The sequence below is a fragment of the Cynara cardunculus genome (assembly GCF_001531365.2).
Source record: "Cynara cardunculus var. scolymus isolate 2C chromosome LG 1, CcrdV1, whole genome shotgun sequence".
Taxonomy (NCBI): domain Eukaryota; kingdom Viridiplantae; phylum Streptophyta; class Magnoliopsida; order Asterales; family Asteraceae; genus Cynara; species Cynara cardunculus.
The window spans coordinates 44,004,060-44,019,371 of record NC_037528.1 but is presented as its reverse complement, the minus strand read 5'-3'; the positions used below and the strand labels follow the sequence as shown (position 1 = coordinate 44,019,371).

The window sequence follows — 15,312 nt, the reverse complement described above, 5'->3', positions numbered from 1 at the left end:
ATTAGATTTTTTTGAATTATTTATTAATATAATAATATCGTAGAAAACAATTTATTTCGTTAACATTTTAAAGAAAACTTTTAAGATATGTATTTTTTTTTGAACAACATAAAATAAGAAATATTATCTTTTTTATAAATAAAATTTATCTCGAAAATAATTCAGCATATTTATTTAAGAAATATTTTACTTTAGATATTTAATTTGCATGCAACTTAATAAGAAAAAGTCAAAAAAATTAAATGTTTTTTTTAAACCATAGTAATGAAATATGAAAATCATTAATAATAATTTGAAATATGTTTTTATTTTTATTTTAGTTAAGTCATCAAAATGATGTGTCATCTACATCATCTCATCAAAGCCACACAAGCAAAAAAAAGTCAAGAGGTTAATCGGTTTAAAAGGTAATAGGTTACCAATTGCTATAATGAATATATTTTTTAAAGTATGATGCTTTAATAAAAAATAATTTAAAAATACATTGCTATAATAAAGAAAAACAAAAATAAAATACTATAATAAAAAAATTTATGAAAGTTGCTATTTAATATATTTAATTCTTTTAAAAATTGTTTCAAGATTAAAATTTTTCTTTTATATAAATAAAGATTACATTTTATTAATTAATTAACATATTTATGGGCCCATGAGGCGGTGAGACGGACATGTGAAATATATTTTGATCGGTGGGTGGGAAAGATTTTATGGTAATTAGTCGCAAAATCGACGAATAAAAAGGAAAAATAGTTTCGTGGGCATTTCTCTTTCTTCTTCTTCGTTTCTACGCAAAAGATCCCCCAAATCGAGAAGCGAGAGGATCATCATCCTTTGTTTTTGATCCTCTAAGTTTATGAGATGGTATACTCATCATCGTCGTGTTCCATGATATTTTTTTGAAAACCAAGAAATACAATCGGCGACGACGATCTCCGTTCTTGGAAATTATCTTGCCGATCAATGATGTTGTCGTTACAGACCGATCCGCGACAAGTTCAACAACAACAATTTCAGCAGCAGCAGCAGCAGCAGCAGCAGCAACAGCAGTTGTTGCAGCAGGCTGCTAGGGTTTCGTATAACAATGGCGATCATCAGCGTGAATCTTCGTTTGTTTTGTCAACGGAAATTGACCCTTCACCATCGAACGTCAATCTTAAACTCTCGCAAGGTCTTGACATTCGTGAAGGTTTAATGCTGTTCTGATCTTTATGGTTTAGGTTATAGGATGATACCTAGGGTTTGGTTGTTTTTTGTGTGTGAGTATGTTCCAAATTGTGGTAATCTTGAAGTTCTTGCTCTTAGGGTTTTGGAACTTGAAAATTGCAGTAGTCGAAGTTGTAAGTCACTGTTTCGAGTCTGAGATATCGATTATGGTTTTCTTTATTGTGTTCGTAGTGGATTACAATTCGGTATAACCTTTCAAGATTTTAGAATTATACTTTAGATAATTTCTTGGGAGACCAAATTTTGGGCAATGTGAACACTTCTGGAGCAAAAGGTAAGAGGATCAGTGAGACCGGATGGTAAAGAATCAAAATGATGGGCACTGCTAGCCAAATTTTGAACAAGGTGTGAGCAAGAGAGGTAGGGTGGCTGTTTTTTGTTTTTTTGTTTGTTTGTGTTGTGAATGTAGTTTGGGATCTTATTTGATCACTCACCTTGTGGCGATCCTTTGACATAACATGATAGACCTTTGTGGTAGTTTGGGTTGAGGTCCTCACTATCTGTTTCCATACCCTTATTTGAAATGTTTGGTTGTTCTTTCTTTGCCATGCATTATTCTGCCCTATGTGTGGGAGGGAGGGAGGGAGGGGAAGAGAGAGAGAAGGATGAAAGAGAAGATGATTACCTGAAGATTGTTTGTTACCGTTTTATTTGGATTTATTGCGCTTGCATAGATTTTGTGCTTTTTATCTGAGCAGCTGAACATCATGGTTGCATGTTACAGCCGATGAAGATATGCTCATGTCCCTTGCTCATCAGAAATACAAGTCTGGAGACTTTAGACAGGCATTAGATCATAGCAAGGCTGTCTATGACAGAAACCCAATGCGAACAGATAATCTTCTTCTCCTGGGAGCAATATATTATCAGGTTGGCTTTGTGATCTATGTAGCTTTGTTTCTTTCTGGTTTAGATATTTGCATTTGTTCTCACAGAAGACTTGTTTGCTGTTGGTTCAGTTACATGACTTTGATATGTGCATCGCAAAGAATGAAGAAGCTCTCCGGATTGATCGAAATTTTGCAGAGTGCTATGGGAATATGGCAAATGCATGGAAGGTCATAACTCATTACTGGATTTTCTATTCTCTTTTTTATGTATGTTTGAGCTATAACATGCTTGATATATACTATATATATTTTTTCTGTACAGGAAAAGGGAAACATTGATGTTGCTATTCGCTATTATTTAGTTGCAATCGAGGTACGTGAACATTCTAGTTATATTTGTACTGATCAACGATCAGCTGTTGAAATAAGTTCCAACATAAACATGATAAGGTGGTGTATTATGTTATCCGATATCGTCTAGTTGTTGTGAGGTATTCCAAAATCATAGTTATGCATGATAATGATAGGCTGGGGAATCTAGCCTGTGCCGTTGAGCACCAGGTCAGACTGACCCTCGTGAGAAAAGAACAGTGGAGAATAAAAGTTGGGAAATAATAAGATTTTTTTCATTATTTATTTCAAAATCCGAGTTGTATAATTGTGTTTTTATATCAGTCTTGACTCCATTCGGTTTTGTGTTTTCACATTATTCAATGATCTTCTATTGCATTTTCAGCTAAAGAGGGAAGTTCAAAACTAACTTTTAGTAGGTTTTCAATGGTTGGGAGGTACTTATAGAATGGAAGAGTTTTTGTATAATGCATATATAGACAGAATTCTATCATGTGTTGCATTATGTTACCATGCTGTGCTGGCACCCAATTAATGCATGATGCATCACATGGAACTACAACTAATCAATTATGTACCCAACACTATGAACCACACCCTCATCCCGTGAAGTAGGCATGGCCGGTTTCATATGATATCCATCATGCTACCTCTTGAAATAGTCTTGGTATTGGGAGACACTATAATGTGCACATGTGCACTCTAATCCGTTACCATGAAATTGGTTCCTTGTGCTGATTGAAGTGCACTGTAAATATTAGTTCCTTCTCAAAACATCATATTGAAATTTTTTCAAGTGACATGTACATATATCAGGGTTTAAATTTCTTATTATGTCGGATATAATTGCTGTAAAAGGAAATATTGTAAAATGATAAAACAATTTATAGTGTTTGAAACAAACAGAACAAGATTTCTTAAATTTGAATCTCAAGATAGAAGAACAAATAACCGAGTAAAATAAAAAAAATGCATGAAGCTGTTGCCCAGTTTTTTGCTTTTCATTAGATCATTTTGGGGGTTCAGATTGCAATTTTTATGTAACTGCATGGTGGTTTTTTCCTTCCTCAGAATCCTTAGAATACATGGATATGGAGAGTGGAAGAGTAAACTTTCAGTTTCACTGTAGGAGCAATGATTTAGTAGCAATAAGATCTGACCAATGCATGTTGTATCTAAGTTCACAATTTATACAGCAACCGTAATATAATTTCTAGCATAGAGGAAAACATACCTGATCTATAGCAGTATAATTGGTTACTGTATAGCAGGCGCTTCTTTGCTTATTACATCCACACTTCTTTTTTGGGTTGTGGGGCTTGACGAGTGAGAGTGACAAATTTACCGTTTGAGTTGGGTCTAAACATTGAACAGTTAACTGATTATAAGTTTGATGTCATGGAGCCACATGATGGGTTATGCTTTCTATTCTAGCATATGTTATTGTTCTAGTGGAGCTATCTTCCCCCCTCCATCAGTGTCTTCATTTGCCTGTCCTTGTGTTCTACCTCTTTCTGTTACTCCCACTCACCTTAAGTATGATTCATGCAGCTTCGTCCCAATTTTGCTGATGCATGGTCAAACTTGGGAAGTGCTTACATGCGGAAAGGAAGGCTAACTGAAGCTGCTCAATGCTGTCGCCAGGCTCTTTCATTGAACCCTCGTTTGGTCAGAACATTACCATATTTGTTGCTGACTTGATGATCTATTGTTTATTTGTTTTGTAACCATATGTTTATTCTGTCTGTTTCTGTAGGTTGATGCTCATAGCAACCTTGGGAACTTGATGAAAGCTCAAGGATTAGTGCAAGAAGTAAGTTAATTTGATGCACATGTTCGGTCATCTCATTATCTCTTTGTTCCATTGGCAATAATTTCATTATAACAATCGATTTCAATATGCTTTGAACATGTCATCCATTGAACTTCACCTCTGAATTTTTCCATATTGAGATAGCCTCTTCCCTAATAACGTTGGTGTTCATTAGCCTCTGACAGATCTCGATCACTTTGTTATTCTAGTCTTGGGGGCTTACGATGATCCAGGGCCCCAGAGTGGAAATGAGTTTCGTCTATCTATGCACTTTATCTTTATTGAATGCAATGTCTTTACGAGCTGTTCAGAGACCTGTGTGAAGGGGAACTCCCATCAGGATATTTTCGCGAAGATTATGACAAAGCCATTTTGTAGCTTCTTTTATATCTTAAGATGTATTTTTCGGACAGGCATACAATTGCTACGTGGAGGCACTCCGTATTCAGCCAACTTTTGCCATAGCATGGTCTAACCTTGCTGGCCTTTTCATGGAGTCGGGCGATCTTAACAGGGCACTCCAGTACTACAAGGTATATAAATTTTGTATGCTTCTGATGGCTGGTCCACATTTAAGTTTATCTCGAAAATGAACCGATACTTAGTTTGGTCGCTTAAAGAATGTTTCAACTTGTAGAAGGGTGATGTGTTCAGTTTGCTTATTCAACTACCAGATTTTGTTTTGTTGTCAATGGTATGCAACTGTATGTCCTGTATCTTTTGGTTGGATTTATCTCAACATGGGAGTTGCACATTGCAGGAGGCGGTCAAGCTTAAACCAACATTTGCTGATGCCTATTTGAATTTGGGAAATGTATACAAGGTGAGCCTCCTGTTGTTTTCCTGGTAATTTTTTGATGGGTCTAAATGCGAGGACAATCTTTTTCTTTGACTAAAATAGGCTTGCTTTGCACTTTGTAGGCTTTGGGAATGGCTCCAGAAGCTATTGTATGTTATCAGCGTGCTCTTCAGTCTAAACCGGACTATGCCATGGCTTTTGGTGAGTAATACTATGGTATTTTGCTTCTATATGGTTCATTTGTGCATGTCCACTTGTCTAATTCTGTGAATTATAGCTTGGCATCTTGGGGTCTAATGGTATCACCTTGGGTGTAGCAATTATAATGCCAGTTAAGAATGAGAACATGGAGTTTTGAATGTCATTCAGTTACAATTACTTTTTTGTGGGTTTACCCCGTACCACTGAAGAAAAATCTGCATGTTCCGTAATTTTCTGTCTGATATTTGTAATGGTCCAGATTTTCAGCAGTTTATGGGTATTTGGTAGCTTTAGTCCAATGACTATTATCTTTTACTCTTTTGATGGATACAGGAACATTCAAACTGCTTAGTTGGTTATTTCATTCTGCATTATGTTCAGTGTTCTCTATCCAAATACTAATGCAAGTCATTCTCTCTTGTACTTATTAACTTTTCAGGGAATTTAGCTAGCATATATTATGAGCAAGGTAACTTGGAGATGGCAATTAACCATTATAAGCAGGCCGTCGCTCGTGATGCTGGATTTTTGGAAGCGTATAATAATCTGGTGAGTTTGTTTCTCCTCTATAAAATAGCTAATTTTGTTCATCCTTAGGATGGAACAGACCTCCACGCATTTGTTTTGTTCTCTTATGTATCTGATAATCTTCTGTTTGCTAGGGAAATGCCCTCAAGGATGCTGGCAAAGTTGAGGAAGCCATTCATTGCTACCGGGTGGGTTATCCTATTGTTCTGCATTGAGTTTCTACTTCGAAAAACTTTCCATTGGCTTAGTTGTGACTGAAATTCTGTTTTTGCATTTTAGCAATGTCTTTCTTTGCAACCTAGCCATCCTCAGGCTCTCACTAATCTTGGAAACATATACATGGAATGGTATGTTTATACATCAGCATTGATAGGCTTATTTATGATATACTCTGTCAAGTGGAAGTAGTAAAAGTCATTCTTGAGATAGAGCAGCAATACATGTAAAATGGTTCTGAGAGAGGTTTATGATACCCAGGAATATGATGACAGCTGCTGCACAATGTTACAAGGCAACTTTAACTGTAACGACAGGATTATCTGCTCCTTTTAACAATCTGGCAATAATATACAAGCAGCAGGTAGCAAAATCTCTTATTTTCTTTCTTTCTCTCATCATAATTTTGCTTTACATGCTAACAATTGTGGTTGGATATGGAAAGTGGCACATGTTAGAAATATTCTATGTCATGTTCAAAGAAGCTTTGTCTGAAAGCTGACAGTAAATATTTGATTTAACAAACAGGGTAATTATGCTGACGCTATATCTTGCTACAATGAAGTTCTTCGTATTGATCCACTGGCAGCCGATGGTCTTGTTAATCGTGGAAACACTTACAAGGAGATTGGGAGAGTTAATGAAGCAATTCAAGACTACTCACATGCTATTGTTATACGCCCAAACATGGCTGAAGCTCATGCAAATCTGGCTTCAGCTTATAAAGACAGGTATTTGAGCTTATTCGGAATGATGAGACATCTAACATGGTCATGGTCATTTTGAGACGAGTTTGAACATCTGGACTTTTAATTTGTAGTGGACATGTGGAAGCAGCTATTAAAAGCTATCGACAAGCATTGGCCATACGTCCTGATTTTCCTGAAGCAACTTGTAATCTGCTGCACACATTACAGGTATATTTTTAAGTGTCATAGATTTAATGGGTGCTCTCTTTGCGTACCTGGGTTGTCAGTGACAGCCCATTTAGTGTGTCCTATTTCAAGTTTGATGTATCTGCGTGACCAAGTTGTTTTAATCATCAAAGAGTTGTCAGATCGATCTTCTCTGAAGGCATTGAAAGCTGAAAAACCTTGAGTGAGTCACTCCATAGACAATTAGTAAATGAGCACTGCAGATTTGATTCGAGGTTTACGGACAAATGGTTCTGTTAGTTATTTCCTTTGAACTTAAGCCTTGTTTCAGCTACTAAGGGAAGTGAGTATCTAATTTTGGTCCCATCTGAAAGATATTTTTCTGTTATCTTCTGTATTATTTTCTTTTCTCTGCCATCTTAGTCCCTTTTAGTTTTTGAGTCTAGCATTCCATGTGGTTTTGCTGTTATGATCAGGGAATTCACAATAAGGTGGTTGTTTGGTTAGTTTTCAATGCAGAACTAATAGGACACTAATGTCTACTTACATAGTTACATATGCAACACATTCTTTTACCTCATCTTGTTAATCTTCACTTTTATTGAATGCAAGCAAAACTTCTCTTTGCAAGAGGCCCATCTATTGTAGGTTGATCTACTGATATTTTATGGTGGAATCCAATTATCTTCCTCAAAGAGATTTCTTTTCCAATCTGTGACACTTATTCTTTTTCTTTTTCTAGTGTGTATGCGACTGGGATGACAGGAAAAGAATGTTTATTGAAGTTGAAAGTATACTTCGGAGACAGATCAAGGTTTTGACAGCTTCTGCTTGAAATTAGTTCTTTTCTCAGCAACCTTATGATTTTTAGCGTTTTGTCCCTCTTATAGCATATGATTCTTAAGCACTAATTATTTCCATCCAGATGTCGGTTATTCCTAGTGTGCAACCTTTCCATGCGATTGCATATCCCCTTGATCCAATGCTTGCACTTGAAATCAGGTACGTGTAGTTCATGTGAGTTGGAATCGTGACTGATTAAATATATAATGCTAATTGATTTCTTTTTTCCTTTATGTAGTCGGAAGTATGCTGCACACTGTTCTGTCATTGCTAGCCGTTTTTCTCTTCCTGCTTTCAACCATCCTCTTCCGTTACCAATAAAAAGTACAGGAGGCAGCAATCGACTAAAAATTGGGTAGATATATCTTACTGAAATAATTTGTTCTTTTATTTCTTGTTATGTGGATCCGGTAGCAAGGTATAAGTTACTGAAATAATGCTGCTGCTTGTAGATATGTCAGCAGTGACTTTGGAAACCATCCACTGTCACATTTGATGGGATCGGTATTTGGAATGCATGATAGAGAAAATGTTGAGGTTTGCTGGTCTAACATTTTCTTCATTATGATCTTAGATCTCCTTAAGTTCTGGTTTGAAATACGACATATTCGCAACCTTAGGTCTTCTGCTATGCTTTGAGTCCAAATGATGGGAGTGAATGGAGGCTCCGAATTCAATCAGAAGCAGAACACTTTAAGGACGTGTCAGCAATGACTTCTGATATGATCTCAAGGCTGATAAATGAGGATCAGATACAAGTACTCATCAACCTCAATGGTTATACCAAGGTGTGATTAAATGAACCTCAATGTTTATTAATGATTTTTCGATCCTTATTGCTTCATGCACTTTATTCTAGATTGTTGTTAGTGATCTTACTTTTCTTTATACTGGTATTCCAGGGGGCTAGAAATGAGATATTTGCTCTGCAGCCTGCTCCGATTCAGGTGTCATATATGGGATTCCCTGGTACAACGGGCGCTAGCTACATACAGTATCTGGTCACTGATGAAGTAAGGGAGTTTTTGTTATTTGYTTTTCCTCATTGTTACCTCATCTCTAGTGCACGCTGAAATGTCTGGATTGCTATGGTAGTTTGTCTCTCCAACTCGGTTCTCTCACATCTACTCTGAGAAGCTTGTGCATCTTCCTCATTGCTACTTTGTGAACGACTATAAGCAGGTAGCCTTCTCAGTGCAGACATTTTTCAGATATTCATATGGATTGTTCTTTTTCATGAGCATGTTTGTGCACTCCAGCTATTAACCTTGTTATGGTTTGGTTCAGAAAAATCTTGATGTACTGGATCCAAACTGTCAACCAAAGCGGTCAGCTTATGGATTGCCAGAGAACAAATTTATATTTGCTTGTTTTAATCAGCTTTACAAGATGGATCCTGAAATTTTTATGACTTGGTAAGATGTGGATTCGGTGTTGACAGCAATTGTCACTTGTTTTTAACACATCATGGTACTTTAGTCTTCTAACATGATGTTTCAGGTGCAATATATTAAAGCGTGTTCCCAATAGCGCCCTTTGGCTTCTGAGATTCCCAGCTGCTGGTGAAATGAGACTCCGTGCCTGTATGTGATTTTGTTACTGGTCTGCTGTTATTTGCATGTGTATTAACTTGTGTTGCCATCTCTATGCTTGCCCTTTCTTTTTCTACGAACTTCTGTGGTTATTCTTTTTTCTACTGGTCGTGTTTTCTTCTTGAGTTTCGGGTGTGCACCTCTGCACCTTTATCTGTTATAAGAAATGGTGTTGGATAGTGACTAAGCTACACATGATGCTTGCTTCCGTAGATGCTGCGGCTCAGGGTGTGCAGCCGGACCAGATTATTTTCACTGATGTTGCTATGAAGCAGGAACACATCAGACGCAGTTCTTTGGCAGATCTTTGCCTTGATACGTATGCTATGCAAACCCTTGTTCTAAGACAGCTTTTGTTTTGTTTTATTGTTTAATCTTTGTTATCAGCAACAGCAATTCCTTACCTAGATGCCTTGTTTGGCAATAACTCTGTCTTCTCTTGGAGTAGGCCGTTATGCAATGCACATACGACAGGAACAGATGTTCTTTGGGCTGGTCTGCCGATGGTGACCCTTCCCCTTGAGAAAATGGCAACTAGAGTTGCTGGTTCACTCTGCCTAGCCACTGGAGTTGGTGAGGAGATGATTGTAAACAGGTTGGTGATTTTTAAAACCAAATAGTGAAGTAATTATTAATTGTGGGTAGTTGCTACATTTATATAAATTCGTTTCTGTTTTGTTTGTGATACATCATCAGCCTTCCTCAAGTAAGTTCTTATAAATAATTTAACTGACATAGAATCAGTCCAAAACATTTAACATAAGATGGCTATTTAATCGACATTGAATCGGTACAAGTTGTCCAAAGGGGTTTAATTTACTTCTGGGGTGGATCTTCTGTTATTTGACAAACAAGCCTTGTATGTTATTTGCGATTAAGCTTGGTTGTGTGTTTTGTGGTATGAAGTATGAAGGAGTATGAAGAGAGGGCTGTGTATTTAGCTTTAAACCGCGGAAAGCTCCAAGATCTGACCAACAGACTGAAGTTGTCACGCCTTAGTTGTCCTCTGTTTGATACATCACGCTGGGTAAGTTGATTTGATTATGGATGACTTAACTATGTTCGTTGTTGATAAATGAATTCATGTATGAATATTTGGATTTAGGTGAAAAATCTGGAAAGATCATACTTTAAGATGTGGAATCTGCACTGCTCTGGGCAACAACCTCAGCACTTGAAAGTGGTGGAGAATGATTCGGAGTATCCATATGGTCATTAGGGAACGTAAATCATTATATTAATACAGTAGTAGGATATCTAATATCAAAAAAATGGGTTATTAGTGTGCAAGAGATTGAATGAATCCTATCGTTATCCAATTATGACCACCCTTGTTTGCCATCTGTGGTAGTCAAATCATTCTGTTTAGAAGCCTTTTATTTACACCTTTTATATTGTTAATTTTTAATAAATTACATAAAATTTAACCAAAATATAGAAATCATACATAAAAAATAATATTTTGAGAATAAAACATATAATATATAAAATTTAAAAAATGAACAAAAGATGAACAGAGGGGCATTTTTGATGTTTTTAAAGAGAATTGGGTTTAATTTTGAGGTTATATTAATAAAATATAGGTTTATTTCACTTTGTTCCATGAGGTGGGGGGTGAATTATGTTTGTTACACTTTGTTTTTGTCTGTTGCAAATAAAAGTCCTATCAAACATAAAATAATAATTCATGTTTTATGATATTCTTTCATGTTTTGTCTTATCCAATGCACCTCATTTTTGTTGTGAAAAGTACGTAGCGCAATGGAATGTTACAATTCCAATCTCATCGTAAGTGAATAAATACAAGTGTCCATGTTTATATATGAATAAGATTCAAAAGAACGATATCCAACCATACAATATATTTTGAGTTTAGATCCTATTTTTTTAGATGTTATATTATACATTTTGGGACCATGCAACCGATGTGTTTTCGTTAAATCTGTAAAATCACAACAAAACACTGAACCTTCATAGCAAACATTGTGGACGTACACAAAAACATCGAACTTTCACAATATAAACATTATGAGGGTTTGTTTTTGTTTCTTCATAACATTTTTGGTGTGAAGGTTCATTGTGTTTTTGTTCTTCGTAGCTGGTCTCACGAAAACAAGTTGGTTAAAGAATTCAACCTTTATATTAGAATCATGTATTAGTAATGATTGATGTATATAGCAAGGGGAATACGAACTACACTTCAACCAATGGTCGAGTTCTATTTTGATCACAATAGGACTCATCTCTTATTCCTCTTGTACTTCAATCAATGGTCCTACCGTTAAAATCTCGTTTGATCGAATCATAGCATTACAAATGTGAAAAAAAAAATTATTAGGAAATATAAAATTTGATAGCAGGATTCAATTAGCATACACAAGGAATTTTATTTAGGCTTAAGAATCATTTCCGAATGCCGAGTTTAGAGATGGCCAAATGGGCCCGGCCCGGCCCGTAACCGCTGGAGGAACGGAACCGGGACCGGAGAGGGACCGGTATGGACCGGTTGTGGACCGCCGGTTATGGATTTTAACGTTTTTAGGACCGAGACCGGTTAAGACCGGAACCGGTTATGTAACCGGTTATAGTTGTTGGAAGAGTGCAAATTCTACATCTTAATTTTAAATTATCATTTTTTCAGATTTTTTTTTACATGCAACTTTTGACTGCAATATTCAGAATCTATGAAATACTCATCATGGATGATTCATAGGAAAGAGTCTAGATGGTTTACGTTAAACACCGTCATCTCTCTTCTACACCAGGGTAGGATATAAATTGAGAAAAATTGACTGAAATAGCCAATTTTCTCATCTCAATTCACTTTATACACATTTTTTTTCAATAATTAATACTTACACTTTATACTTTTTAATTAAAAAAAAGGTGGTTTGCGACACTTTACATAAAATCCGACTATTTTAGAATCGGGTTGAAAAAATGTCTATAAAGTGAATTAAGTTGGAAAGATTAGCTATAGTAAAATGAAGAACACAAAAGGATAGATGTCTATTACAAAACAAAGTGATCTAACTGATGTTTATCAAACACGGAACCAAACATCAAACCCCATTAAAGCATTTTTGGACAACTTTTACTGATTCAGTATCAATTAAATACTATCTTAATTAAATGTCTTGGACTGATTCTATGTCAATTCAATTACTTACAAGAACTTACTTGACGAATGATGACGATATATCACAAATCAAACAACAAGGAGTTTTTATAAATGTAGCACACTACAACTGTTCACATTTAATAATTACTTCACTATCTGGTTTAAAAATCATCAACCTATTTACAATCATCTCCAGTGGCTAGGTAGAGTGAACCAGCAACTCTAGTTGCCATTTTCTCAAGGGGAAGGGTCACCATCGGCAGACCAGCCCAAAGAACATCTGTTCCTGTCGTATGTGCATTGCATAACGGCCTACTCCACGAGAAGACAAAGTTATTGCCAAACAAGGCATCTAGGTAAGGATTTGCTGTTGCTGATAACAAAGATTAAACGATAAAACAAAACAAAAGCCATCTTAGAACAAGGATTTGCATAGCATACGTATCAAGGCGAAGATCTGCCAAGGAACTACGTCTGATGTGTTCCTACTTCATAGCAACATCAGTGAAAATGATCTGGTCTGGCCGCACACCCCGAGCGCAGCATCTACAGAAGCAAGCATCATGTGTAGCTTAGTTACTATCCAACACCACTTCTTATAACAGACAAAGGTGCAGAAGTGCACACCCGAAACTCAAGAAGAAAACACGACCAGTAGGAAAAAGAATAACCACAGAAGTTCGTAGAAAAAGAAAGGGCAAGCATAGAGATGTCAACACAAGTTAATACACATGCAAATAACAGCAGACCAGTAACAAAATACATACAGGCACGGAGTCTCATTTCACCAGCAGCTGGGAATCTCAGAAGCCAAAATGCGCTATTGGGAACACGCTTTAATATATTGCACCTGAAACGTCATGTTAGAAGACTAAAGTACCATGATGTGTTAAAAATAAGTGACAATTGCTGTCAACACCGAATCCACATCTTACCAAGTCATAAAAATTCCAGGATCCATCTTGTAAAGCTGATTAAAACAAGCAAATATAAGTTTGTTCTCTGGCAATCCATAAGCTGACCGCTTTGGTTGACAGTTTGGATCCAGTACATCAGGATTTTTCTGAACCCAACCATAACAAGGTTAATAGTTGGAGTACACAAACATGCTCATGAAAAAAGAACAATCCATATGAATATCTGAAAAATGTTTGCACTGAGAAGGCTATCTGCTTATAGTCGTTCACAAAGTAGCAATGATGAAGATGCACAAGCTTCTCAAAGTAGATGTGAGAGAACTGAGTTGGAGAAACAAACTACCATAGCAATCAAGACATTTCAGCATGCACTAGAGATGAGGTAACAATGAGGAAAAACAAATAACAAAAACTCCCTTACTTCATCAGTGACCAGATACTGTATGTAGCTAGCGCCCGTTGTACCAGGAATCCCATATATGGCACCTCAATAGGAGTAGGCTGCAGAGCATAGATTTCATTTCTCGCCCCGGGTTCGGCTGCACACCCTGAGCCTGAGCCGCGACATCTACAGAAGCATGCATGATGCGTAGCTTAGTCACTATCCAACATCATCACTTCTTATAGCAGAACAAAGGCATGTTAATTTTTCTTTTTGGTAAACACAAAATTTACTTAAACTTAAAGATGCCTGGAGAAGAGATTTTGGGTGTCCTGATAATTTTTCTTTTTGTTGCTGTAATTTGATTGATAGATTATATGTTTTTGTTGATGGCCTTGATATAGAATTCACAACCTTAAGTACACCTATTGAATTCCTCAATAGCATAATGTGACAACTCACATGATAACAAGCCACACATTCTACCATCATAGTCGAGGTAGTCGTCAATTGTTGTTTATGACTTCACCATGAAATCAGCCCTCCTGACGCTGACAACATAAATATGTATCTTGATGTGGATTTCTTATCATTTCTACACTTAGGGGTCGTTTGGTTCTCTTTTTCTGAAGAAATCTGATAGAATTGGAATGTTGAATTCCATTGACAAATTGTATTCCCTTGTTTGATTCATTCTTTTTCACGAAAGGAATCTTCAAAATCCTATAAATTCCACTAATAAAGGAATTTAACATTACATAGCAACTACATGGTATTTTGATGGAATAAAATTCTCTATTTTCATGATACCAAATATTCCCTTAACCCAATATACCTTAATCTCATAAATCCCAATATGACCATCGTGGATTTGAATCACCATCGACCATCGCCATCTGAACCACCACCAACCACCACTGATCTGAACCACCGTCGACCACCGCCGATCTAAACCACCACCAATCTGATCCATCGTCGATCTGAGCCACCACCACCACCACCGTCGATTTGAACCAATGTCTATCTGAACCACTGCTGACCACTATCGATTTGAACCACTGTCGACCACCACCTATCTGAACCATCGTGGACCACCACCGATCTGAACCACCACAGACCACCGTTGATTTAGTAACGTCGTTTGACTTATTTTATTGAAACTATATTTAGTTTTATAAAATTAAAATTATCATAAAAAGGCATTTTGGTCATTTACTAATATTTCATTTCAATTCCAAAGATACATTTTGTGAACCAAACAGACAGATTCCAATTTCTTAACAGATTTCATTCTAATGTCTGCCAACTAAACAAGTGGTCAAACATGACAACATTCCATTACAATTCTTTCAAAGTTAAATTTTCTTTAACAGATTCTGTTTCATCCAAAAACATTCTGCGAAACAAACGCCACCTTAGAGAAATTGGATCTACCTCAAGACTATCCAATCTCCTATATGTAGTTTGTAGACCTTTGTCCCTTGTAAGTATCATAGGATTTTCTTAGCAGCTTTCCGACGGTCCAAGCTAGAGTTTGATTAATATTCCTCTAACATACCAACCACATAAGCAACATTTGGTCAAGTACAAGCTTAAGCATACATAATGCTTCCTAAAACA

The 15,312-nt window shown here is 36.4% G+C and overlaps 1 protein-coding gene across 2 annotated transcripts; it reads left to right on the top strand.

Annotated features, from left to right (window-relative positions):
* The first annotated feature begins 732 nt into the window (after positions 1–732).
* Positions 733–10,648, top strand: LOC112510109 (probable UDP-N-acetylglucosamine--peptide N-acetylglucosaminyltransferase SEC). Of its 2 annotated transcripts, none has more exons than XM_025115414.1 (28): positions 733–1,186; positions 1,949–2,094; positions 2,184–2,282; positions 2,377–2,427; positions 3,957–4,073; positions 4,162–4,218; positions 4,632–4,751; positions 4,979–5,041; positions 5,140–5,218; positions 5,658–5,767; positions 5,881–5,934; positions 6,026–6,093; positions 6,224–6,326; positions 6,491–6,693; positions 6,783–6,879; positions 7,580–7,651; positions 7,763–7,839; positions 7,919–8,035; positions 8,133–8,217; positions 8,301–8,468; positions 8,583–8,693; positions 8,776–8,862; positions 8,968–9,095; positions 9,181–9,263; positions 9,486–9,591; positions 9,721–9,867; positions 10,179–10,299; positions 10,378–10,648. In XM_025115414.1, the coding sequence occupies exons 1-28, from the start codon at positions 961–963 to the stop codon at positions 10,489–10,491; spliced, it is 3,009 nt and encodes a 1,002-aa protein (XP_024971182.1). In that variant the 5' UTR covers positions 733–960; the 3' UTR covers positions 10,492–10,648. The 2 variants fall into 2 exon arrangements, with proteins under 2 accessions (XP_024971182.1, XP_024971186.1); XM_025115418.1 differs by having other exon boundaries at positions 733–1,168; positions 10,378–10,598.
* Positions 10,649–15,312: the final 4,664 nt, after the last annotated feature.